The sequence below is a fragment of the Amblyraja radiata genome, chromosome 6, assembly GCF_010909765.2.
Source record: "Amblyraja radiata isolate CabotCenter1 chromosome 6, sAmbRad1.1.pri, whole genome shotgun sequence".
NCBI lineage: Eukaryota > Metazoa > Chordata > Chondrichthyes > Rajiformes > Rajidae > Amblyraja > Amblyraja radiata.
Genome location: NC_045961.1, coordinates 57,188,979 through 57,202,191, shown reverse-complemented (window position 1 = coordinate 57,202,191; position 13,213 = coordinate 57,188,979). Strand labels below are relative to the sequence as shown.

Below are 13,213 nucleotides of genomic sequence, written 5' to 3'. Positions count from 1 at the left end.
CAGCCAAACTGAGCAATCGGGGGAGAAGGGCCTTGGTCAGGGAGGTGACCAAGAACCCGATGGTCACTCTGACAGAGCTCCAGAGTTCCTCTGGGGAGATGGGAGAACCTTCCAGAAGGACAACTGTATCTGCAGCACTCCACCAATCAGGCCTTTATGGTCGAGTGGCCAGATGGAAGCCACTTCTCAGTAAAAGGCACATGACAGCCTGCTTGATACACCTAAAGGATTCTCAGACCATGAGAAACAGGATTCTCTGACCACATGAAACCAAGATTGAACTCTTTGGCCTGAATGTCAAGCGTCACATCTGGAGGAAACCATGCACCGCTCATCACCTGCCAATACCATACCTACGGTGAAACATGTTGGTGGCAGCATCATGCTGTGGGGATGTTTTTCAGCAGCAGGAACTGGGAGACTAGTCAGGATCGAGGGAAAGATGAACGGAGAAAAGTACAGAGGACCTCAGACTGGGGCTGAGATACACCTTCCAACAGGACATCGACCCTAAACACACAGCCAAGACAACACAGGAGTGGCTTTGTGACAAGTCTGTGAATGTCCTTGAGTGGCCCAGTCAGACCCCAGACTTGAACCCGATCGAACATCTCTGAAGGGACCTAAAAATAGCTGTGCATCGACGCTCCCCATCCAACCTGACAGAGCTTGAGTGGATCTGCAGAGAAGAATGGGAGAAATTACCCAAATACAGGTGTGCCAAGCTTGTAGCATCATACCCAAGAAGACTTGAGGTTGCAATTGCTGCCAAAGGTGCCTGAACAAAGTTCTGAGTAAAGGGTCTGAATACTTATGTAAATGTGATATTTCAGTTATTTATTTTAAATTACTTTGCAAATTAGTTTCTAAACACCTGTTTTCACTTTTTTATTATGGGGTATCTGTATAGATTGATGATTAAAAAAAGAATGTAATCCATTTTAGAATAAGTGTAACATAACAAAATGTGGAAAACATGAAGGGGTCTGCATACTTTCTGAATGCACTGTATTTTCAGTGGGAATCTGGATCTAGGTGGCAGGGGAATGTGAAGGAGTGGAAGATCATAAATTCACTGGGGAAGATATATGGCTGCATTTCTATGACATTGAGAATGTGCTGCTATGAACTGAAAAATAAGTAAATATAATACCTCCCTGGGCCGAGAAACTAGGTGTTAACGTACACCTATGTCTGAGGAACCTAACAGAACTTGTCTGGAATAGAACAGAGACGGTGCTTCCTGGTAATATTTGCAACTGGATTGAAGTTATAGAGTCAAAGAATGATAGGACAACGTCGTTCAGTCCACCTTGTCCATACCGACCAAGTTGGTATTCCAGGCTGATCCCATTTGCCTGCATTTAGCCCATATCTCTCTAAACCATTCAAATTATCTTTTGAATGTTGTAATTGTATCCACTTCCTCTTGTGTCTTCCTCTGGCAGCTCATTCCAGATACGGATTATCATCTGAGTGAAAACATTGCTGCTGTGATCCCTCTTAAATTTCTCCTTGCTTATCTTATGCCTATGCCCTCTAGTTTTTTAATCTCCTACCCTGGGGGGGAAAAGACCATTCACTTTATCAATATCCCTCATGATTTTGCACACCTCAACAGGTTCACCCCTCAGCCTATCCAACCTCGCCCTGTAACATAAGGCTTCAAGTCCAGGTAATATCCTGGTGGATCTCTTTGATAACATTTTCAACAATTACATCTTTATTGTAGCTGGCTGATATTCTAAGATGGTTTCACTAATGACGTGTACACCTGCACATGATGTTCAAACTTTTGTACTCAATACCCTTCCCAATGAAGATAAGCATGCTATATATTTTTGCCACGCAATTCCCCTTATTCACCACTTTTAGGGAACCATGTGCCTATAATCCAAGGTAGACAAAAATGCTGGAGAAACTCAGCGGGTGCAGCAGCATCTATGGAGCGAAGGAAATAGGCAAGGTTTCGGGCCGAAACCCTTCTTCAGACTGATGGATGGGGGGGGGGGGGGGGGAAGCGGGTAGAAGAAAGGAAAAAGGTAGAGGAGGAGCCCAAGGGCTGAGGGAAAGCTGAGAAGGGGAGGAGACAGCAAGGGCTATCGGAATTGGGAGAATTCAATGTTTATACCACTAGGGTGCAGACTGCCCAAGCGGAATATGAGATGCTGTTCCTCCAATTTCCGGTGGTGCTCACTCTGGCCATGGAGGAGGCCCAGGACAGAGAGGTCGGACACGGAATGGGAGGGGGAGTAGAAGTGCTGAGCCACCAGGAGGTCAGGTTGGTTAAAGCGGACTGAGCAGAGGTGTTCGGCGAACGTTCGCCAAGCCTACGCTTGGTCTCACCGATGTAGATCAGCTGACATCTAGAGCAGCGAGTGCAATAGATGAGGTTGGTGGAGATGCAGGTTTTATAGTGGATGTCGGTCAGAAATCTATCACCTGCGATGGAGATAGTGAGGTCAAGAAAAGGTAGGGAAGTGTCGGAAATGGTCCAGGTGTAGTGGGTGGGTGCAGGAGGTAGCACCAAAACAATCGTCGATGTAGCGGAGGTAGAGGTCGGGGATGGGGCCCTGGTACGCCTCGAACAAGGATTGTTTGACATACCCGACAAAGAGGCAGGCATGGCTGGGGCCCATGCGCATGCCCATAGCTAAGCCTTGTATTTGGAGGAAATGGGAGGAGTCAAATGAGAAGTTATTGAGGGTAAGGACCAACTCCGCTAGGCGGAGGAGAGTATCAGTGGACGGGTATAGGTTGCTTCTCCGGTCAAGGAAGGACCGGAGGGCTTTGAGACCATCCTGGTGGGGGATGGAGGTGTAGAGTGACTGGACATCCATGGTGAAGATGAGGGAATGGGGGCCTAGAGAATGGAATGCTCGGAGACGACGGAGAGTGTCTGAGGTGTCTTGAACATAGGTAGGGAGGGATTTAACCAAGGGGGATAGGATGGAGTCAAGGTTTGTGGAAATGAGTTCGGTAGGGCACGAACAGCCAGAGACAATGGGTCTACTGGGACAGTCAGGTTTGTGGATTTTGGGGAGAAGGTAAAATCGGGCCGTGCGGGGCTGGGGAACGATGAGGTTGGAGGCTCGGGGGGGCAGGGAGCCGGAGTTAATGAAGTTGGTGATGGTGCTAGAGATAGTGGCCTGGTGCTCGTCAGTGGGGTCATGGTCCAGGGGTAAGTAGGAGGAGGTGTCTGAGGGTTGGCGCGTGGCCTCAGCTTTGTCGAGATCGACGCACCAGACTACCCCTTGTCGGCGGGTTTGATAACCCAGTCTGGGTTGTTGCGGAATGAATCGATGGCAGTACGTTCAGGGGGGGAGAGATTGGAGTAGGACAGGGGAGTGGAGAAGTCGAGGTGGTTGATGTCGCGACAGCAGTTTTGGATAAAAAGTTCTAAAGCCGGAAGGCCATGAGGGGGGGTCCATGATGAGGTGGAAATGGTGAATGCAGCAAATATAATTTTCCAATATCTTAACAGTACCCCAAAACAGAAAACATTGAGAAATATTTAAATCTATATTCAAGAACAAAAGCAGAAAAGACACGCAAAGCAATGTAATCAATCTTAAACTCAATTTTGGAATGTATCAAGAGTTAATACTTTGTGCACATTTGTGGGTTATTTGAAGATTGTGAGTTGATGGGCCATTATTTCCTTTTAAAGTTGAGAAGAAGCAAGTTAAGAGTTTCCTAATCAGATGAGGTATCCTGCTGTTGATAAGTACCTCAATTTATGCAATGTCTTTCACAACTTCGGGGCAACATAAAACACTCTACAGCAATAAGGCAATTTTTGAGAATTAATAGTGATCATAATGTAAAGAATACAGCAGCCAGTTTGGGCACAGAGAGCCCCTATAACTAGTATTCTAATTGTGACCAGGTAATCAATTTTTGTGATGTTGGTTCGGGATTAAATATTGAACGTCTTCAAGGGTAGTTTTCTTTCTCTAGTTCAAAACTGTACTATAGGATAATTCGATACACCTTATAGTGTAGATGTAGTTTAGTTTAGTTTAGTCTAGTTTAGAGATATAGCGTGGAAACAGGCCCTTCAGCCCACCAGCGATCCCCATACATTAATGGGGCTTTTCACGGGGCGAGTTGACGCAAGATGTCACCAGAGTGAAGTGGTCGTGGTCCAGCACGAGTCTCGCACGATATAACGGGGGGTAGATAAAGAGTTCCCACGGTACTCGGCATTTCTGTTATTTGTGCGAGTGACTTGTCCGTCTCCCGAGCTTTCGCGTTAAATCTTGAATGAACATCGTGAACTACACGTGACACAAATTATGTAACTTTTTTTTTCACACACTATAAATATCCTCCCTTGGTTGAATTGGCTCATTTGGAGACATGCCTATACTAAGTAATTTCGAGTACAGGATGGTGGTTTTTTTCATTGACGCGCTGTCTGCGACTTTTTTACTTTGCAGCTGCAGGGCACAGACAGACTTATAAGAGAAGCTTAAGTTAACTGCAAACACAGCACTTTTACATCAATAGCAATGTATGTTTTTAAATCTTGGATAACATTAAATGGTTCTCCTCTTGATGAACTTATATATCGTTATATAAACTCACATGAGCACTCGGGAAACTCGGCAGCCTTCGTCTCCAGCAGGTTCCTTTTTCTCTCCCTGTTTCTATAATCCTCTCTGGATTTATCGTAGAGAATCTCGTTAAATTGATACCATTCTACAAGTTCCCCCTCTTGTTCCCTGGTGAAGTTATATGGCCTTACCTTCTGCCATCTTCCCTTTACATAAGCGTCTGTAGAGGCTATTCCTACAACGGCTACTGGGGAGGCAATCTGAAATCCACCTTGCTCACCCTCTCCCTGCTCCAAGGAGCCCACAGGCAGTGTTATCTGTGGCATCTCCTGTTGCCTCTCCACCTGTCTCTCTTGCTGCGTCTCCTCCTCATTCTCCTGCATGGCAAAAACATCTCTGACATGCTTTACCCCCTTTCTTTGAGATTTTCTGGGAGCCATCTCTGCAAGATTTCCTGTTAAAAAGATTATCCAACAATGACAATTAGGTGGGACGTCCTCGAAGGACACATGTTCCCTTGTCGATATTGAGACCACCTTTTTTACTCACCTTCTGTCCCCTCTGTCCAGCTTCCGGGTTTACCGTTCGCAGGAGTTCCCACGCGCTATATCTCTAAAATCTGAAGTTAGGTAATGTCTAAAGGAACTGCAGACGCTGGTTAATGCTGGTTAATACGCACAGAAGGACACAAAATGTTGGTGTAACTCAGCAGGTAAGTAAGATCTGGGAAGAAAAACATAAAAAGCTGGAGTAAGGCAGCGGGTCAGGCAGCATCTCTGGAGAAAAAGAATAGGTGGCGATTCGAATCGGAACCCTTCTTCAGACAGCCTAATCGGAATTGAGTCTGAAGATGTGTCTCGTCCCGAAACATCAGCTATTTTGCTCCAGAGATGCTGCTTGACTCGTTGAGTTACTCCAGCTTTTTGTGTCTGTCTTCGGTTTAAACCAGCATGTGCAGTTCACTCCTTACACGGGTCTCTGTACAACATTGATTGGTAGCGTTCCGGACCCTGCTTCGGAAAGGCATCGATCGCTAGTCGGCGAGGACTCCGACCTGTATCTCTCAAAGAAGTACATGTGAAAAATTTCTCACGGACCATAAAAATGCGTAACCTTTCAGTAAAGTCCCTTTTAAAGTCCCTTTTAAAGATTATAGTTATTTTCTTGAATCTCATTACATAACTCATGAATAAGTTGATGTCCATATGCGGATGCAAATCTTTATTTTTATTTATTTTTTAAATTCAATCCCACAGAAGACAATTTTTACTCACCTTCTGTCCCCTCTGTCCAGCTTCCGGGTTCACCGTTCGCAGGAGTTCCCACGGTACCCGCAAGAGTTATTACGGATATCGCACTGGCCACTATGTTCATACAATGTTGCAATGCTCAACCACAAGTGTACAAGTCACTCTTGGAGAAATTCAAACTTTCTTGAATTTTCTCCCGAGTGATCAAGTTACACGATTACCTGCCGTTAGCGCTACGGTGGTCCACGGTGGTCCACGAATGCCGTACTGCTATCGCACGAGGTTCCCACGATGTTAAACTCTGGTTAACTCTTGCGTCAAGTCGCCCCGTGAAAAGGCCGCTTAACACTACCCTGCGCACACTAGGGAGGATTTTACATTTATACCAAGCCAATTTACCTACATACCTCTACGTCTTTGGAGTGTGGGAGGAAAGCGATCTTGGAGAAAACCCACGCAGTCACGGGAAGAACGTACAAATTCCGTACAGACAGCACCCATAGTCAGGAACGAACCCGGGTCTCCGGTGCTGCAAGCGCTGTAAGGCAGCTACTCTGCCACCGTGTGGCTCTAGTTAACATTTTCACTCGGAGGTTGGTAGGTATATAGAATGAGCTACCAGAGGAGGTAGTGGAGACAGGTACTATAACAGAATTTAAGAGACACTTGGGCTGGTACATGGATAGGAAAGGTTTAAAGGGATATGAGCCATAGCTGATACTGCATGTTCACATGGTGTGATTTAATTGGCTAAATCAGATGCACCAATAGTGTTAAAAGCAAGATCAGTCCTCCAAATTAGGATGGCAAGAGAGTTCTGGAAGTTGGTGTTGGGTTGGTGTGTATTGGAGTAGGTAAGGGGTGAGACCATAACAATCCTTCTATAAAAGGAAAATTCATATTTGAAATCGCTTCTTCAGTTTCACAAATCTAGAATCTGGCCCCTTATCCACTGTCGGAGCTGATGTGATCAACTGATCAGGTGCTTTCCTTAGTAGCTGGAATTGCTGACTATATCAGGAGATAACATAGTCAGCAATTTCACACCATGCTCTTTAAGAAAAAACAAAGTGCTGGAGGAACTCAATTGACATCTGTGTAGGGAGATGGATAGATGATGTTTCTGGTTGGGACCCTTCTTCAGACTGGAGTTTTTTAGGAAGTTGTTCTGATTAAATAGTTAATTTTCACTAGATCCCTTTTTCTTTTCAGTTGAAGAGGCAAGTGGCTCGGGCAGTGGTAGCGGCTGCATCGATGAAATGTGTCCTCAGGACTTGGACTTCTCAACCACTGAGGCTCCACCAGGGCCCAAGAAGAATGAGCCTATAGGCTCCGCAGCAGTCGGACCCTGCCTGCATTGGCTGACCATATTTGGCACCTTTCTACTCCTGGTACTACAAAGACAGTGGAGATAATCAGTGGCATGCAATAGAGACACTAAAGGACAAGCACCATTTTCCTTTTGGATATGTCCATCAAACACACAGCTCCATCTTGGAACCGTACCAGTTTTAAAGCAGAAAGGAACACTGCAGCCTGCTGCCATTTTACCCAAAGACCACCAGGTGCCATTCAGGTACAGTCTACCAGTGCAAGATTGCTTTATCCTCACTCAGACCTCACATAAAAAGAAACGGTTACTTGACTGCCATTGGGATTATTTCCAGATTCATCTTCCTTTCTGCTTATGTTATGCATCAAATAATAATGACCTTCTATAAAGAAATTTGGTTTAAGTAAGATTTTAATATCTAAGTTCTACCTTTACAGTTACCACAAAGTTAAAATATGCTGCAAAATGTCCTGGATAATATGTTTATCTATCGTATCTCTACAGTGACTTATCAATGAACAATGAAGTTCAGTTACGGCAGTAGCTAAATGATTCATGAATGCTGGTAGTTTAATAGCACAGTTCGCCTCATCCATCTAATAACTGTATTCGGTTGTCCTTTAGAAAACATGAACAAAGAAGATTTGTGGTCATGTGCATTTAAAATTAGCTATAAACAATGGGAATATTTGGAGTATTGTGGAACGTACAGAACAAGCAACTACACAAACATTAGTCATCACAATTGCGCACAGGTGAAAGATATATGTTTTCGAATGAAGACCGATAGGATTTACTAATGTATAAGTAATAAGAAGATGAGTCATGCTGTTAATCACAACAGAAGAAAGATTCAGGAAGGTTGTGAGCTCTGACCTTCATGTTGAAGTGTATGATTAGCTTCTCTTACCTGAATTTTTGCTACTGATTTTGATTGAGTGAGAAGGGTCATACTAGTGTGCCTAATTTTCCCACATGCTCCTCCATTTGCTTGTTGCTCCATGTCTTCTTAATAAGTTCCCTAAAAGGTTAGAATCCTGCAAAGTGCTAGGATAAGCCATTTGAGAAACTCCAAAAAGAAAGTGAATCTATAATTTTATTTTCAATTTTTCATTCTGGCACTAGTCATCTGTTGCTACATCAAAACATAAATAATTCAAAGTATTAGCTCAGGGCTCAAATGTGATTGCATTATCTGCATGTTATTATATCACCAATGCTCAGCACAAAGACAGCCCCGGAACACTTAAATTGTTGAAACACCAGTTTTCAATGCAATTGTGAATGGCTATTGTGTGCACCACTCCCATCGAATGAGAGTGCCTGACATTTGTATGGGTTTATTCTACATTCTGTGACGGAGGTACATCTGTAATAATGAGTAGACAGCTTCAGTACCTATTATGTGGTCGGAATGAGAATTCTGGAGCTATGAAGTCACGGCATTAAAGATAAAAATAAAAATGTATGCCCTTCAGTACTTTGAACACATTATGGAGCGTTCACAATGCGTGCATGTTCCTGATGTGAAGTTGATAACCTAGCTTGGGGAAAATGTGCTGAACCAAAGAACATTTTTAAAGTCAGATTATTCTGAACATAATTGCATTTTACTTACTTCAAAAACAAATTAAAGATGGTGCAATTAAGTGTTATTTTTGTGGGTAAACTATGATCATTAATTCATTAATCTCCTGAATGCATCTGCAGTCATTCTCCTGGAACAATTCTGGATATATTTTATGGAGCTCCATTATTGTGCTATGAAATTTAAGAATAAAATGAAACAGGGCATTTCACTCATTGTACCTGCACCATACATTTAAAGTTTTCCATTATTTCCACTCCTTTCTTTCCCAATAGCCCTGCACATATTTATTGTCAGAGTACAATTCTATTCTGAAGTTACTATTGATGTTAGTTCCATCACCCTTTTGGATAGTCTATTCCTAATTATTAAAACTAATTTTCACCAGCTTTGTCAGTTACATTAAATCTTTGTTCCATCAGTACAGACCTTGCTGTGAGTGGAAAGAGTAAACAGAAATTTCATTGAATTAATGAAACCAAATTACAAAAGCACAACGTACCACATATATATCCCACTGTAACATGATTAATGCTATCAGACTAAGCATTCAGCACGTATGACCAAGGGTAAATTTCTACCCTAGTTTTGCCATATATTTACTGTCAAAATCTTTCACAATATTGAACTTTTAATAAGCATTTTTTCCAGCCATGGAGCAAATGGATTTAAACATTGTGATTCAAACAATGCTTCTATTTAAAAAAAAGCTATATAATCCTATTATTCACATATATAAATACGGTAAATCATACTTGCAGCCTAAATTTGGATGGCATCATAGTTGGGTACAGTTCAATCATGGGTGGATGAGGCCGAAAACATAATTGGTATAATAGCCTATTACATACTTAGTTACTAAATTCTATCTTTAAAACATAGCCAAAAGGGAAAAATTACCTGGTAAATCCAATGAGATGGATACTTTTGGGTGTGGATTTCCTTCTGTGCATTGGATTCAGTGATTTAATTGGATTTATTTAAAGCAGTCATATTCCAAATTTGACAATAAAATGATTTGGAGATGCCCATCTCCTGTGAGACTTGCAATTTAAAAAAAATCAAATATCAGGTGACAAATTGAATTCCAATTAACACTTTATAATAAATTGAACAATTGAATCAAAACTAAGGCTGGAAAGAGTAATAGCTTGATGAATATACAATAATATATGAAGTGGAATTTTGGAAAAAGAACCATCCAATTTTTAAGATTGATTACTAGAACATTGAGAACAAATCAAGAAATAATAGTAGGCAAATGTTTCCTGAACTGTTTTTTTTTCCTGTGCTCTTGGAAATGTAGAATGGCAGCAAGTTTTATGTGGGATAAAAGTTTAGAAATTTATCAGCAATCACTTGTTGTATTCCATTTATATCCTTTATTAATATCCATTATTATTTAACAATAAGCAAATTACATTCCATATCCTAAGTTTTTTTTTAATGGAAACAACTTTTTAATGGAAATACCTTTTTAAATTGACTGAATTAGACATACTTCTGATTTATTTAAAAATAGAAATTAACCTTTTATTGAATTTTTTTGCATTCTTAAAACATGGACCATAAAATAGTACAGCACAGTTATGGGCCCTTCGGCCCCCAATGTTTGTGTTGAACATGATGCCAAATTAAACTCATCTCATGTGCCTCCACATGATCTATATCCCATCTACTCTCCGCATTTCCATATGCCTGTCCAAAACCCTCTTAAACACCACTACCATTCCCCCTACCACCTCTGGCAATGCAGACCAGGCCCCCAGCACTCTCTGTGTAAAAATCTTGCCCTGCACATCTCCATTAAAGTTTTCTCTTCTCACTTTATTCCATCTAATATTGGACATTTTCCACCTTGGAAAATGATTCTGACTCTCTACCCTATCTATGCCTCTCATAATTTTATACACTTAATCATAGAGACATTTGTGTAAACGTGTTGTCCCTCGGGTTCTTATTAAATCTTTCCTCATCACCTTAAAGCTAAGTCCTCTGGTTCTTGATCCCCCTACTCTGGCTAAAAGACTCTGTACATTTACCCTATCTATCTCATACTCATCGATAATCACCCCTCATCCTCCTGCTCTCCAAGGAATAAAGTCCTAACCTGCTCCACTTCTCCCTTTAGCCCAGGCCCTCAAGTCCTGGCAGCATGATCATATATCTTCTCTACACTCTTTCCAGCTTAACAACATCTTTCCTATAACAGGGTGACCAAAACTGACCACAACACTCCAAATGTGGCCTAACTAATGTTTTGTACAACTATAACATAACCTTCCAACTTCTATACTCAATACTCTGATGGTGAAGGCCAATGTGCCAATGGCCTTCTCGACCATCCTATCTACCCGTGACTCCACTTTCAAGGAATTATGTACCTGCACTCCTAAATCCCTCTGCTGTACAACACTCGCCAGCGCTCTGCCATTCACTATGTAGGTCTTCCCCTGTTAAACTTCCCAAAATGCAACACCTCACACTTATCTTGGCTATCATTGCTATCTACAATACCACCCACTTTAGTGTCATCTGCAAACATACTAATCATGCCTTGTATGTTTTCATCCAAACCATTGATATAGATGACAAACAACAATGGGCCCAGCACCGAAGCCTGATGTACACTACTAGTTAAAGGCCTCCAGTCCGAAAAACATCCTTCCACCATCACCATCTTTCTTTCATGAAGCCAATTTTCTACCCAGATGGCTAGCTCTCATTGGATGCCATGATCCAACCTTCCAGAGCAATCTACAATGCAGAATCTTGTCAAATGCCTTGCTGAAATCCACATATACAAATACAACTCTCCCCTCATCAACTTTTTTGGTTACATCTCCAAAAAACTCAATCAGGTTCATGAGACATGATCTCTTATGTACAAAACTGTGCTGACTTTCCCTAATCAGCCCGTCTATCTAAATTCATGTATATCTTATCAGCCAGAGTACTCTCTAGTAACTTTCCGACCACAGATGTTACGACACACTGGCCTATAGATTTGAGGCTTTTTCTTGTAGCCCTTTGTAAAGAAGACCACAACATTTTCCACCCTCCAGTCTTCAATAGAGGAACATCATTTGCCACCATCCAGTCTTCAAGTCTTTCCTCAATGTTCCAGAGAAAACAATCCAGGTCTGTCTAGCCTCTCCCTGTTGCTGAAACCCTCTATTTCAGGCAGCATTCTGTTAAACTTCATCTACACTATCTCCAAAGCCACATCTTTCCAGTAATGGAAACCAGAACTACACGCAATACTCTAAATGATCTTCTGAGATCAATGGGAGCATTGATCCATGGTGTCTCGTTTAGTTTGGTTTATAGATAACCACACACTAACGCTATCCTACACAGACTAGGGACAATTTACACTTATACCAAGTCAATCAATCTACAAACCTGTACGTCTTTGGAGTGTGGGAGGAAACCGGAGATCCCGGAGAAAACCCACGCAGGTAACGGGGAAAAGGTACAAATTCTATATAGACAGCACCCATAGTCAGAATCTGGCGCTATGAGGTAGCAAATCTATTGCTGCGCCACTGCATCCACGTTTCGATTTTCTAGTATACAGTTTTTATATTTTCATCAGCACAGAATAGTTTAAATTGTTTTTAAGAGCAGGCTAAATTCTCATTTGCACAGAACAGAAGTTTGATGGTTCCATTGTTTTTGTGACCACTCATGAAAACTGCTGGGCACACCACTTCACTATTATTAACATACAATTTTCTATTTATTTTAGGGGCAAAAAGTAGTGTTAATATGTCTTTGTATATGAACACACACAGAAAGATTCTCTATTATTTGTAGCAAAAGCAGAAACAAATTATGAGCAGGTTTTCAATTTCAACAAAAACTTTACTACAGTTTATTGCCATTCAAGATCTAACTTAACATTCATTAATATGAGGGAAATTGGCTGTCCTATATTCAAATATGTGTAATGTCTATGTCCAAATTAGCTATTGAAATAAATAGCCTGGTTTTGTACCCAAAAACAATTATAATGTTGAAAAACTAACAGAAAGACCGATAAATCAAACAGACCTGAAAGGAATTAAGATGTAAGGTGGAAGTAGCATTTTTACTGTACAAGTTATTCCTTAGGTAACACCTGTTCTGAGAATCCATTATCTACACTAGCTATTTGTTTTTTTCATTGCTTATGGTTAAAGGTTTGTCAAAGCATTAATTGTGAAGGATGTAGTCTTCATTCCTTCAAATGAAGACACCAACAGTAAACATAATGTTCTTCACTTTGCAACAAAGTAATGGAATGTGATGGTTTCAAAGGCGACACAGGTTGATTGGGCTCATGAATGCTGTGCTATCCTTTTGGATTTTTGTAAAGCGTTCTGTGAGAACAAAAATCAATGTTGAGACCAAAGCCTTTGAACTTTCATCCTTCAGTATATTAGGCTCAACATATAAAGTCAAATGCGTATGTCTTTACACGCTATGCAGGTAGTGGTAT

At 41.5% G+C, this 13,213-nt stretch overlaps 1 protein-coding gene across 1 annotated transcript in view; it reads left to right on the top strand.

Annotated features, from left to right (window-relative positions):
- The window catches only part of gpc6 (glypican 6), a 745,006-nt gene extending 734,216 nt beyond the window's left edge, over positions 1-10,790 (top strand). The window contains exon 9 of the mRNA XM_033022925.1: positions 7,022-10,790. Coding sequence (XP_032878816.1) covers positions 7,022-7,224 — 203 coding nt within the window. The 3' untranslated portion in view covers positions 7,225-10,790. The remainder of the gene's footprint in view (positions 1-7,021) is intronic.
- Positions 10,791-13,213: the final 2,423 nt, after the last annotated feature.